The sequence below is a fragment of the Musa acuminata genome, chromosome BXJ3-9 (assembly GCF_036884655.1).
Source record: "Musa acuminata AAA Group cultivar baxijiao chromosome BXJ3-9, Cavendish_Baxijiao_AAA, whole genome shotgun sequence".
NCBI lineage: Eukaryota > Viridiplantae > Streptophyta > Magnoliopsida > Zingiberales > Musaceae > Musa > Musa acuminata.
In genome coordinates this window covers 6,893,528-6,906,927 of record NC_088357.1, presented here as the reverse complement: position 1 = coordinate 6,906,927, position 13,400 = coordinate 6,893,528, and the positions used below count along the sequence as shown (strand labels likewise).

At 35.8% G+C, this 13,400-nt stretch overlaps 3 protein-coding genes across 6 annotated transcripts; 1 reads left to right on the top strand and 2 right to left on the bottom strand.

The window, feature by feature from the left end:
- Window positions 1-239: 239 nt before the first annotated feature.
- LOC135582860 (single-stranded DNA-binding protein, mitochondrial-like) lies at window positions 240-4,156 on the bottom strand. 4 transcript variants are annotated; one of them, XM_065166028.1, is made up of 7 exons: window positions 3,991-4,156; window positions 3,442-3,535; window positions 3,040-3,200; window positions 2,718-2,926; window positions 2,448-2,548; window positions 1,243-1,300; window positions 240-517 (listed from the first exon to the last, which is right to left on the bottom strand). In XM_065166028.1, the coding sequence occupies exons 2-7, from the start codon at window positions 3,515-3,517 to the stop codon at window positions 511-513; spliced, it is 612 nt and encodes a 203-aa protein (XP_065022100.1). In that variant the 5' UTR covers window positions 3,518-3,535; window positions 3,991-4,156; the 3' UTR covers window positions 240-510. The 4 variants fall into 4 exon arrangements, with proteins under 4 accessions (XP_065022100.1, XP_065022102.1, XP_065022099.1 ...); XM_065166030.1 differs by having other exon boundaries at window positions 3,442-3,519; window positions 3,991-4,155; XM_065166027.1 differs by having other exon boundaries at window positions 3,442-3,524; window positions 3,991-4,153.
- Window positions 4,157-9,042: 4,886 nt separating this feature from the next.
- Window positions 9,043-10,041, top strand: LOC135648717 (uncharacterized). Its single transcript, XM_065166625.1, has one exon. It carries the CDS (start codon window positions 9,383-9,385, stop codon window positions 9,908-9,910), a length of 528 nt encoding a protein of 175 aa, XP_065022697.1. The 5' UTR covers window positions 9,043-9,382; the 3' UTR covers window positions 9,911-10,041.
- Window positions 10,042-10,247: 206 nt separating this feature from the next.
- Window positions 10,248-12,066, bottom strand: LOC135650019 (vicilin Cor a 11.0101-like). The gene is made up of 5 exons (XM_065169073.1): window positions 11,607-12,066; window positions 11,357-11,532; window positions 11,190-11,270; window positions 10,826-11,089; window positions 10,248-10,748 (listed from the first exon to the last, which is right to left on the bottom strand). The coding sequence occupies exons 1-5, from the start codon at window positions 12,034-12,036 to the stop codon at window positions 10,248-10,250; spliced, it is 1,452 nt and encodes a 483-aa protein (XP_065025145.1). The 5' UTR covers window positions 12,037-12,066.
- Window positions 12,067-13,400: the final 1,334 nt, after the last annotated feature.

Below are 13,400 nucleotides of genomic sequence, written 5' to 3'. Positions count from 1 at the left end.
TAGGTTTATCACTTTTAAATATATTGAAATATGATTTGAGATCAATTAATACATAACGGGTACACATTTCCAGGACTATATCTAACTAATAAGAAAAATCCCCTACTATGTTGAGAAGACAAAATAACAAAAATAGTGAAGTCTAATGTGATCAATTTTCTCCTCTCTTCAATATGATTTATTTGGGGTTTGATCGTTTCAAGGATGTAAATGATTCTGCATGCTGAAAACAAAAAGAGTAACTTATAAAGACTGGTTGCAGAAGGTTTCAATATCCATATTGAAGATGTCAAATGGAAACTTCAAATTTCTACAGCATTTTAGTGTACGGAGGTGATCAAGAAACACAACTCAGCAATTCTTCTTAGCAGTGAAGTAAACAACAAGAGAAGTTATAGATCATAAAATTTGATGATCATTGCAACAAGTGTACCCGCTATGGTATGACTGACAGATACTTGATCTGAAGCTACAAGCAGGTAAACCACCATAAATGTTCAAAACGATTCATCATCCCCTGCAACCAAAGATACAACTTCAACAATTAGTTAATGAAATTTAGTGGAAGGAAAACAGCAATAAATCTACACCGTTTTGAAGTTATCATGAGCTTTTGGAACATTTTCGGATCAACGTTTTATGAAAATTCTTAAAAGAATCAATACCCAATAAAAAGCAACCCTTCTTTTTCACGACTTATCCTTTTTCCTGCGTGCAAAGATCACTAATGCACCCAACAATAGGATCCTTGTAATCGTGAGCTTTTGGAACATTTTCGGATCAACATTTTACGAAAATTCTTAAAAGAACCAATACCCAATAAAAAGCAACCCTTCTTTTTCATGACTTAACCTTTTCCCTGCGTGCAGAGATCATTAATGCACCTAACAATAGGATTCTAATAAAGCATTCTATAAAGAGACTAAATAAAGGACTTATTCAGGAGTGGATTCAAATCATGGGACCATAATGGTTATTATGTTGTTCAAAAAACAAAAATGAAAAAAGATTAGCAACATCATCTGATGCCTTTACACAAATCTCCATATGATACACTCAGAAATTACATGTTCATTCAATTTGGTTATGCCCCAACAAAATAACATAATTTACCTCCCAACTAATTTATACCCACAACAAGTTCAGAAAAGATAGTTCCTGTGCAGTGGAATATCAATACAAAGAGAGGCAAAACACTAACTTTTCCAAACAAAGGCAAGGAACAGATTGAGGTTAACTTACAGTCCTTTCAAAGACATGCTGGCAGCATTATCCCCAGACTTAATCAAGCGAACCTTTCCTACAAACAAAATGCATCACTAGTATTGGTTACTGTAGAAACCAAACATGTATACACATTAATTAGAAACAATCTATGAAAAAATAAACATATAGTAATAGCTAGAAAACTATATGAAATGTTCACAAACTGTCCACCACCAACTGACAAATTAAAGGAGAAAATGAAAATCAACAAACAGCCTATTCCTAGAAAAAAGAGGAAAATACAAATTAACAGATACTTGCAAATATGACTGAAAATGTATGATATTTACCTACACGCAGACCACCATACATGGTGGTTCTCCTCATGCCACAAATCCTTACATCATTTCAAAATGCTTACAAAGAAACAATTTCTTAGTTCATGAGAAGTATATATACCTAATGGCTGAAAGGAGGCTCTAAAACCCATCCTGTGTGTGTTAACTCCCATTTCATCACTGTCTTCCATTGTTTTGGTTTGGTAAAAAAAATAGTATCAGTGGATTAACTCACAAATTGGATCAACCAATTGGATTTGGGCCCCAATCCGTCGGTGGTTTCAACTTTTGAGACAAGAATACTGAACTACTCACGTAAAAACCACAGCATATACTTAAAGTCAACAGTCTACAATATATAACTTGTTTAAAGTCAACAATCAATTTGTCAAACAAATCTAAGATAGCAAGCACATACTTAAAGGAATGAAGATGTGGAATTCTTTCAAAGCAAATTAAATATTATGACAATGTAAACGATGAACTTAAATGCATCAAGAACTTTATTCAACAAACAAATATTAAACACATTAATTCTCCAGTGCTTAAGATGAAGCAATGTGCTTTATTACTTGAAATGTTTAAATTCTTTACTGAGTTGCTTTTATCAAATGTTTAAATTCAGGTACTACTGATACCTGAAAAACTTCTCTAAGGAATTATATTTTTATATGAAATAATACTGATTGTATGTATACAAGATAGTGTATAACCAGTTGGACTATGATCTCATGTGATAGTTGAACTTCATCTGATATTGTGGGTCACACAGAATCTACTGAGTGCATTGTTTCTTCATGAAATCCAAACAATCGTTTAGTAAGTTCACATTCTGACAAACCTAAGTTAGAAAAATGAAATAGCTGCATCAAGCAAACAAGAAAATTGAGATGATTGGCATACCGTCATGGCGCACACAAATTTCAGGTATATTTTTCACCTGGCCAGTGATGCTGTCATTGTAGACTCTGGTTTCAATATCCCCCTCAATAAAAACAGCAGAGCTGAAACAGAGAACCAAAATACAGATACCACTATTAGAAACTAAAGAACAACATTACAATACAAACTGGGAAGCATGAAAACACGTCCACATTCAAGAAAATGCCACAAGAAAATTTGTCTCGCAAAAGAATGGAATTGTTTAGGTTAAAAGAATAAAAGATTGCATACTTCTTCTCTAACTGTTGGACAGAATATGCTCCAAGCCATTCATTATGAACAGCAATCCGGTGCCACTGAGCTGGTCTTGGCAAATGCTCAGCTCCAGTAATTCTTTGGTCGTACATACCTCCTGTTCCAACAGTGAATATGGTCACAGTCTTGCCATTCCTTAATATTTTCTGCACAGGAGCCTGACCAATTTTTCCGCAAATAATCGCCTACATGGTGAAACATACATGTAAACATATAAACAATTAAAGAAAAAAAGGATAGACCAGCAACACATTGCAGAAGTTGTACAAATTGGGAGGTTTAAAATTGACGATGATACCTTATGTACACCTCTGAAGCCCCAGCCCTTTCTGGGGTCTACACCTTGTGGTTCCAATTCTTTCTTGTCATCAATAAAATTGTCATCCTCGATTCCATTCTTCTCTTTGTACTCATCAAATGGCATAGTCGATAAACATGCCTGAGAACCTCGATAGAAGCCTGTATGTTTGAAAATAAAAAATTTACAAGTCTGCTTCTCGAACACAAAATATGTGTGCAAGTATTCTTGTGACAGTTTCTTTATCAAGTGCTTGAACCATGCAGTTCAAACTAGAGCACAACTAATAATAAGTTTCATGGGGTAGGAAAAATAATTGTAATGAATAGTAACTATCACCAGTATATGTTGAAACATACAAATGAAGAATGCAAAATGTGATTCGACTTGGGGTAAGATTACCTAGTAGAAACATCGGTTTCCCTAAACCTCCCTTTAGATGTTTAAGAACTTCCCACTTCAATAAACCCACCTTCATATCTGAGCTGCAGAGATACTAAAGAGATGGTGAACATATCCATTAACGCAGAAAGGCATGCAGCACAATTTCCTACTTTTATATTTTCTTTACTCATAAATGCAAAGATAGTCAATACTTCTAACCAAAAAGCACCAAATGCCATATGCTAAAAGGCACAAGTCATAAATTACACGCAGAATATCGAAAAAAAAATACACCACCAAATTCACCAAGCTTGTAGATCAGATTGATGAATTAAGTTACTTTCAGTCATTCCATCAAACAGTTCATAAGCACCAATCGCGGACTACACTAAAAGCATCTTCCAAAACTGAAGACATTTTGTCATACATCTTGAAGGCAAACACAAAGTCCCAAATGATTGGCCCAAAGAAATGAACTAACCTATGAAAAGAGAATTTTCTTGTGAAACGAGATTTGCCTACGGATTACTACTACTACCAAACACCATCACCTACTACTAGTATTACCTGCAAGCCTGCTTATGATCGCGTCAAGGGTTCGAGGTTGTAATGGGAAAAGCAGACGAAGAGGAAGGAGCGCCGCGGCTTCGTGACGAAGGGGGTCACAAGTGGGCAAGCGAAGGATGCGAAAGTGGGTCGGGTATCAAAATAACAAACGAGTCTCCTTGTTATCGACTTATTACCTTCCGCCGTTAAAACGATGTAACGGCGAGTTAAACAAATAACTAGTTTGAATTTTTATTGATAGTATATATATATACATATACATATATATGTATATATATATATATATATATACATATATATGTATATATATATACATATATATGTATATATATATATATATATGTATGTATATATATGTATATGTATATGTATATGTATATATATATATATATGTATATATACATATATATATATATATAGTTAAATTATTTCATAATAATAATATGCACTCGCACGATGATGCCCGGAATATATCGTTCGAAGTAGAAAGAATTATTAGCAAGACAAAAGCTTAGTACAATTTGTTAGAAGATAAGACATAAAAAACATCTAGTTGATCATTTTGAATTTTGTCACAAACAAAATAAAAATAAATAGTTATATACTTCATTTAAGAGTAAAATATAAAATTAATACATAGATATATTGCTATGATATTATCATAATAATAATATATAGATAAATGATCAAATAATGTAATAAATAGTTTAAGTAATAATTGAATCAGACAAAGTTCAACAATTTTAGAAGTAACCGCTGGATGTTTAATTTCACTAAAAGATCTTACAATATAACGTTGTCTATTGGAACTCCAGAAAAAATAGATTATGACTATGAAATATGGTATAAGTATTAGTAGATATCTTGTCATCCTTATTACTTGTCTGATATTTGAAAAATATATAGAATAACATAGGAGAGTCATTTTAAAGAAATAAACTATGATCAATAGTATCCTTTAAATACCAAAGAAGACGGGTTGTCCATGATTGGAAGTATGCTTGTGCATAAATTGAGATAATGACATACAACTTGATGATACTCAATCGTGTCACTAACAATTACATTATCAGATAAGATAAAAAGAATACTTGTAAAGATTGACATAATAATAGTATTAGCTTCAATCATTTTGATGGGATCAAGAAGATAATGAATATATTTTTGTTGAGAAAAAAATAGACTATTTGTCATGTGGATAACTTGAACAATAAGAAAATGACTAAAGGAACCAAGATCTTTAATTAAAAACTTATTTCCAAGCCATTGAATAAATTAATTAATCATTATTATATTATTATCATAATTAAGTCACCCACATAAATTAGTAAAAATATAATTATACTCTCATAAGAATAAATGAATAATAAATTATCAGATCGAGAATTATAAAATTTAACAAAAATTAGATATGCTCAAAATTCATGATACCAAGTACGAGGGACCTACTTAAGATCATAAAGAGTCTTGCGCAACTTACGAATATGTTAAGGAAAATTATGATCAATAATGTTTAGATGTTATCTCATAAATACATCATAAAAAATATGAACATGAAAAAAAATATATTATTCATGTCCCACTATCAAAATCTCCAATTATTAGATAAAGTAAGATATAAAATAATACAAATTATTGTTGGCTTTACATTTGGGTTGAAAGTGTCATGGTACTCAATGTACATTGATGAAATTCTTTTGTAATAAGTCTTGCTGTATACATATTAATTTACACTTTATAAGATTTTGGCTCGATGAGATGAGATTAAACCCCATGCATCATTTTATAATAAAATATTATATTCTTTAGATATTATTACTCACCATTCAAAAAATTTTAAGACTTAGATTAATAGTAGAAGGTTCAAAAATAAAATTTTGGGGATGTTTTACGAAAATAAAAAAAATATTTCTTTAGTTTAAAAACTTAATTTTTGGATCTAGCAACCATTATATGAATTGATTTAGTTAGAAAAAAATTTAAAATAAAGGACAATGAAACTAAATCTTATTATGAATTCTCTTAACGTGTGATACTCTCATGAGATAGCTAGATGAATAAGGCAATTTGTTATTTATTATGCACCTTTTAAGGAAGGACTTGATAGATTCTGAGTGGATCAATTATTTGGATTGATGGGTGGGGTTGATATTTCAACATGAATGGAATAATAATATGAGATAGCTCATGAATTTTGAGGACCTAATCAATAATTTATTGAAAGTTATTTTAGGTAAAAGAAAGTCAAGTGATTTATAAGAAAAAATAGATTTTATAAAATCAACATGGCAAAAGATTAAAATTATTTTGGTTGATAGATCAAAACATTTAAAAGCACTTTTATTAGTAGAATATCTAAGAAAAATATATGGTTTTAATCGGGCTTTCAATTTGCTATGGGTGTAAGTTTTAACCATGAATAACATAGATACTAAAAAATATGTAATTTACTATAATTAGGAGTGGACTCAAGTAGTTTTAAAAATGGTGAAATCATATTGAGAACTAGAGTGAATAGGCTTGAATAAATAATATAAGACTAATTTGAACTATGTGTTGATAAGGATATTCCATGATCTCATTATGTTTAAGAGTATATTGAAAGGTGAGAAAATGAGATATTATATTAGTTTCAAAAAAATTATGAAGCTTTTAAAATTTACCATCATTCTCAAAACAAAAATAAAATAATGAATAGCTAAAAAAACTTTTCAATAATATATTTGAATGTAGAAAAAATGATGAATACTTCATATTTTTGCTTTACGAGAAATAACTACATATACTTTATGAAATGATCAATAAAAATAAAATAGTAGTTAATCCACCATATGATTATAGTGAAGGACTTCAAACATCAAAATATGAGTTCGATGAATTACTTGTGAGAGAGGATGTAGTAAAAGAAAGCTTATATATTTTATTACAGAATAAAAGTAAGATACAAAAATAAATAATATGATACAGAATCTTAAAAGAAGGATACCCTAAGCGATTGTGTTATTTTTTAATATGAGCCTTGATGGTGGCAAAACAAAAATGGATTTGAATAGAGATGGTGCAACAATTGATCACTCATAAATTTTAGATCCTTTATAACAAATGAAGATATAAGAATTCAATAGAAATATTATTAAAAAATATAATTTTTATATAGATATTAGGTCATTCTTCATATCAAAAACACAAAGATACATCATAAAGTAAAAATAATTTAAGAAAAAAGGGAAGGTTAATAGAGCAATATTATCTTGATATCTTTACTATCACATATCATAATAGCAACTGAACTATCATAATTTGAATAAAGAGGTAAACTATTCAAGTCAAATATACTATGAGAAGCCCCATAATTAATAAGTCAGTTTGATTAATGTTAAAAAAATTGAGCAAAGTAAGCATGCATCAATTGTAATGAAAATCAAGCAAGTGGTATAATAGGATACATAGAAAAGGTAGGTACGAAGGCTAAAACATCTATAGAATAACAGCTTACAAACAACGATATGTTTTAGCTGCATGAAATTACATGTCACATATTTGACAGGTGACTTTGTTATTAAATTATTGCTCATATTTGTTGATCCTTTTATTATGGCATTATTATATGTTACCTCTATAATGATTGTTTAGATGGTTTCTTTACTAGTTGTTAATCTTGTCTTTGTTGTTAAAATTTATATTTTTAATAAAATTGACAGTGATAGAAGTAGCATTTGATGGATATAACACTCATTTAAGATAAGCTTCATAGTTAAAAAGTTTATCATAAAATTTCTCAAAAGATATAAGACTATCATGAGCATGAATGGTAACCAATATATCTTTATAATATAAATCAAGGCTATTTAATATATGAAAAATGATTTCTTAGTCATTAAGAGTTGTATTGGTTCAAAGTATATCTACTTGAGTTTTGATAACTTACATATAGTCATAATTAGTTTGTGTGCTCATAAAAGGAATTTTTAAAGGTTACATAGGGAATGATTTAATGGGAGAGACAATTACAGCACTTATAAGAAGATGACTTTGATAGATCCGACAAATATGTTTAGGATTGATATCTTCAAAATTATTTTATTTAATTATTTGTAGAGAACAAATGATGATACTATCTACATAACTCATAAAATCATAAGCCAAGAAGAATAATTTGAAAGGTAGAGAATAAAAGATCCGAAACAACTTAAAAAAAAAAGAATGTTATTACAGCATAAATCTCTAATAGAATGAAAAAAATTACTATCTTATTTTTTTATTGATAGTAAATATAAATTTATATACATAAAATTATAAAAATATGATAATTATATAATTTTTTAAAATTAATAATAAATATCATGATTCTTATTATTCGATAGAATAATAATAGCATATTAACATAATTTTATAATTTAAAATATAATAATATATTCTTAAAAATATTAAAAGAATAATAATAATTTTATAATTTATTTATTTATAATAATATCCTTCCTGATTGCAAGCAACGAGAGATGAGACCTTCGTGATCCTACTCGTGTGGGTCCCAGCCACCTACTCATCCACGTCGAATGTTCATCGGACTTACCCGCTACTGTTACAATACACCAACGGATCTCGATGTTTCTTGGCTCACGCGATCATCGTGATCCATCACGTGCGTCGGATAGCATTTGAACGGCTTCATTGTGATCCTTCGACTCGGGCCCCATCAATTAACCAGTCAAATCGCGGCCTTTCGGACAAACGTCCACGGAAGACCAAAATCTCGTACAAATTGACTGTTCTCCTCGACGAAGGAACAGAAACGCGTACCAACGACTGACTCTCGAGTCGGAAACTGGGGAATGGGGCCCGCATGCCTCGAGGAGCCCACATCTTCAACACGCGGTGATTTGGTGATATCTGGATCTTGTCCAGGGTCGCCCCTCGTCGCGAGCATGATGATCGTCCGATCGAACTGCGTCAGTACGAGCCTTGGAGGGGATCTAACTTTACCGAATCCGAAGTGAGACGCGCCCCCGGAGACCTAATATACCCTCCTAAAGTTTTTCTTTCCTTCCCAAAATACCCCAACTCGGCTTATGCCTTTCCCTATTTCTTGCGCCGGTTTCTCTACGCTTCGGAGTTAGGGTTCATTCATCGCTCCTCTCAATTCGAGTCGATATTGGCTTCAAGATTTCTCATTGAGCCCTTCTTCCGTAGATTTTTCTGTTTAATCGAACGAATCGTTGGCTTTTTCCGAATTCCCCTCTCAATTTTCATCAAAAGTAGTGTTTTTCCGCCAAATTTAGGCAGGTTTTTCATTTCGATCGAGGTTTCGTTGAAGAATTTAATCTCGGATCGGTGTTTGTTGCGGTTTATTGGTCTGAATTTTAGGGTAGACAAGGGTTTTGCAGAAGGAGATATGAGGGTTCACCCGGTCCCCAAGAAGCGGAACATCACCTTCCGCTGCGGCGTCAACCCCGCGGCTGCAGCCACCGCCGTGCACGGCCGACAGAAGAAGCTCCGCCGTCTCCCCCACATCTTCAGCAAGGTCCTGGAGTTACCCTTTGCCGCCGACGCCGATGTGGCCGTCGAGGAGGACGCGGACGGCTTCCGGTTCGTCGCAGCCACCGACGTCCTCTGGGGCGATGTCCAAGCCCAGACGGTCCAGATACACCCCGGGGTGACGAAGGTGTTCGTCAGGGACGGTAGCGACGGCGACGACCTCGACACGGAGCTCGAGCTAAACCGGTGGCGGTTCCGGCTGCCGCCGTCCACCCGTCCGGCGCTCGCCACTGCCGTTTACACTAGCGGTGAGCTCGTGGTGACCATTCCAAAGGGGGCATGGCCCGAGGAGGAAGATGGAGAGGTACAAGAATTCTTTGGTGGAGGAGGGAGTAACGGGGACTTGGGGGGCCGAGACATTAGCCATCTCGTAATTGTACAGTAAATGTTTGATGATTTGCCTTCTCGTTCGTTGATGGTACTCTCATATTAGGGATCTGCTGTGTAATTTATGCAACGCTTCTATTCATTTCGGTTTGTAGTCTTTCTGTTGATTAAACTTCATTTAGTTGTCGACATTCTTTTTTCCTTTTGATTAGGATCGAGAACTCGACTCGATCCGACCAGCTTTCTACTTTACAGCAAGGGAAGATGATGAACCGATCGAAAAGAAGGTGCTTTCTTTATTAGAAGTCTAGAGATTATTGGCACCACCACAACTTAGCATTCTCCCACTCAGATCTCTACCAAAACTTGTGACCTCTCTTCCTTGTCTAAGCTCACTAGGATTCTGCAAAACTGAGGAGGGATTCCCGTGAAGGCTGCCGCCCCCTTTCTGCTTCCCGCCGGCGCTCCGGACCGGGCATGAACACGGACTCCGGCTGCGCGTGGAGGACCTCATCCACCTCCTCAGCGGGCACGCCGAAGGCCAGCTCCTTCGCCTCCCTGTCCAGTCTGTTCAGCACGTTGTTTCGCCCTGCAAGGTAGTAATTCCTGTTCTGTGCTGCCCGAACGCCGAAGAAGAGAACCTCGAGGTTCTCGTTCCGCGCGGCGACGGCGACCACGGGGTGACCTGCGGGGATCACGAAGACCGACCCACGGGAGACTCGCGATCTCACGGTCGGGTAGCGGAGGTGCTGCTGTGGTTCCGATTCCGTCGTCTCCTCGCTCCTGCGTGACTCGCCGGAGCGGCTGGGGCAGGCCATCTCAACGTAGCCTCGTCCTTGCACCACCATGGCCAGCTTGGTGGACAGGGAGTTGTAGTTCGGTGCCATCATCGATCTCTGCAAGGAAAGTAGCCGACGTTGTGCTTCATTAGTCACATATACAAAGTAATGCAATAGCAGGGGAGTGTGATCACCTCGCTGATATTGGCAATGGAGACATCCACATCGAGATCCTGGAGCTGCTGGTACTCATTGGCTCCGACCTCGTGGAGTTGCCCATGCTCGTTAGAGTGCGAGGGTCTGTTTTGGAGCAGATTGTACGGCTCAGTCGACCGAGCTAAAGGCCAACCACCTTCACCGGTGGACTGAGTCAACGCCCTCATCTGCTCTTCGGTCATCTTTATGAACTCCCCCCTCCTCTGTTTCTCAAATAGCCTCCCTAATTTCTCGCTCGGAGTCTACAGATAACACAAAGCGCTGTCTACCAATAAATTCCAAGTCTTAAAGCTGGAAGAGAAGTCGATTAGGAAATGGAACGGGAAGCAGATCGGAACTGACATCGAATGCAGCTTCCAGTACTTCGTCGCTAAAGCTAGCGAAAAAGGTCTCCGGGTTCCTACCGGCTGCACCGTAGAATTCCTGCGTCCAAAGGACCATCACCAAATGAGGCCTGCACACTGCAATGACAACCCCAAAAAGTGCAGCGGATCGAATTCATCGTATACCTCAACGTGTCCGGGCGTTGAGATGGGGCGGAGGAGAATGGCGACGCGGAGCTTCTCATTTCTGGCTTTGTTGATCGCGTACACGATCGCCCCTGCCGGAATCCAAATGATGTCTCCTTTCTTGATATCGTGCGTCTCCCGGTTGTTCTCGTGAAGCAATGTTATAGTCCCACGCCCTATGTTATGATCGCCGTAAGAACACAATACTCCGGAAGCTCCGTAAAGCTTAGAACAGAGCGTTGATTGTTACCTTCCATTACGTAGAAGACCTCTTCGGCGTCCCAATGTCTGGGCATGATAAACGTCTCCGGCTCCGCTTCCAACACGGCCAAGCGGTAGTTCTCGACGCCGACCAAGAGTTCGGATCTCCTAGCAAACCTCTCCAGCACCTCGAAACGGCCATGCTCCGATCTGCTCCACTGCTCGTAGCTCCGGTCGTCGAAGAAGTACGGGTTGCGCTCTCTTCTTTCACCCTCCGCCACCTCCCCATGCTCCCGCTCTCTTCCGGAATGATCCAAGCACTGGCGCACGCACTCTTTCCTCCGGCGCCCCTCCGGAGTGCCTCTGCATTCCATGTGGCAGCGCTTCTTCGCCCGATCGGATCCGGAGGTTGAAGCCAAGACACAGGTGGAGAGGAGCAGGAGAAGTGAGAAGAGGACTTGGACTGTTCGGGTGGCCATCGTGCTTCGGCTCCTGGTGTTGCGAGAGAGACGGTGAGAGAGACGGGGAAGGGAAAGGAAGGGGAGGGAGCATATATAGAGATTGAAGCGGGACGGTATCGCGTTGTGCGCAGTCGCATGCAGGGCGAGTTGACGTGGAGAGGAGATGGGATCGTCCATCACCGAGTCGTAGGCCACAAAAGTTGCGGAACCAACTCGATATTTTACGAGCACGAACAAGTATTCATTGATTGTGATCCGCAAGCGAGAGCCGACCGATGCATGTTTGATGAAAGGTACTTACTCCAATATATATATATATATATATATATATATATATATATATATATATATATATATATATATATATATATATATATATATATATATGCTCATAGATTAGATAAATTTTTTTTGAATAGTATAAGAAAGATATACAATCATAGTCTTGATCTATCAAATAAATAAAAGGTTTTTTGAATTAGCTATGAAAGTTTTTACTTTAAGGGGAAGATAAAAATACTCTTTTTATAAATAAAAATATAATGATAAAGATTAAAAAGAATGATGATATTAATAATGATAAAGATTAAAAAGAATGATGATATTAATAATGATAAAGATTAAAAAGAATAATAATAGAAATCGAAGAAGATTAAATGTTATGTCATATCAAGAAAAATTATCATGTTAAGATTAAAAAAATATATTATAAATAAAAAATTATTCTAATATTACTGATGAATATTGAGGTAAATGTTTTATGACTAAGACGGTTGAAACCATGGCATCCAACAATTTCGATTGGATAGTTGATTCAGGATATGATCATCTTACTGGTAATAATATCAAATTCATTAATCTTAATAGGTAATGATGCATTTATCATGATAGATAATACTATTCACTAAATACAGAAGAAAGACACTTTCACAATCTCTATACATATAATGCTCCTGATGTATCAAAGAATGTGTACCATGTTCTAGCGGGAAGAAAAATATAGTTTCTATTGCAAATGCAGTTGTTGAAAATTATATATATATATATATTATCCTAGTAAATTAGATAAGGTTAGCTATGATAAAGAAAGCTAGAGAATGTAAAAGATAAATTGAACAATAACATGGAAAAAATTCCTCACCAAATTCCCACAAAAAAAGAAAAACACTATTTCGATGAGCATCCGCATGCAACATTTATACAATTTGGCTGTTATTGATGGCATCATAGCAAATGCAAATATCAGCAGAAACAACAAACGATAGACTGCTTAAAATCGCTCAAAAGATATGCAGAACAAGAAGAACATCAATAGGAGAAGAAGAGGGAACCAAAAAATGCTAAGAAAGCTTGAGTTATGGTGCTTTCGAAAATGTGCCAAA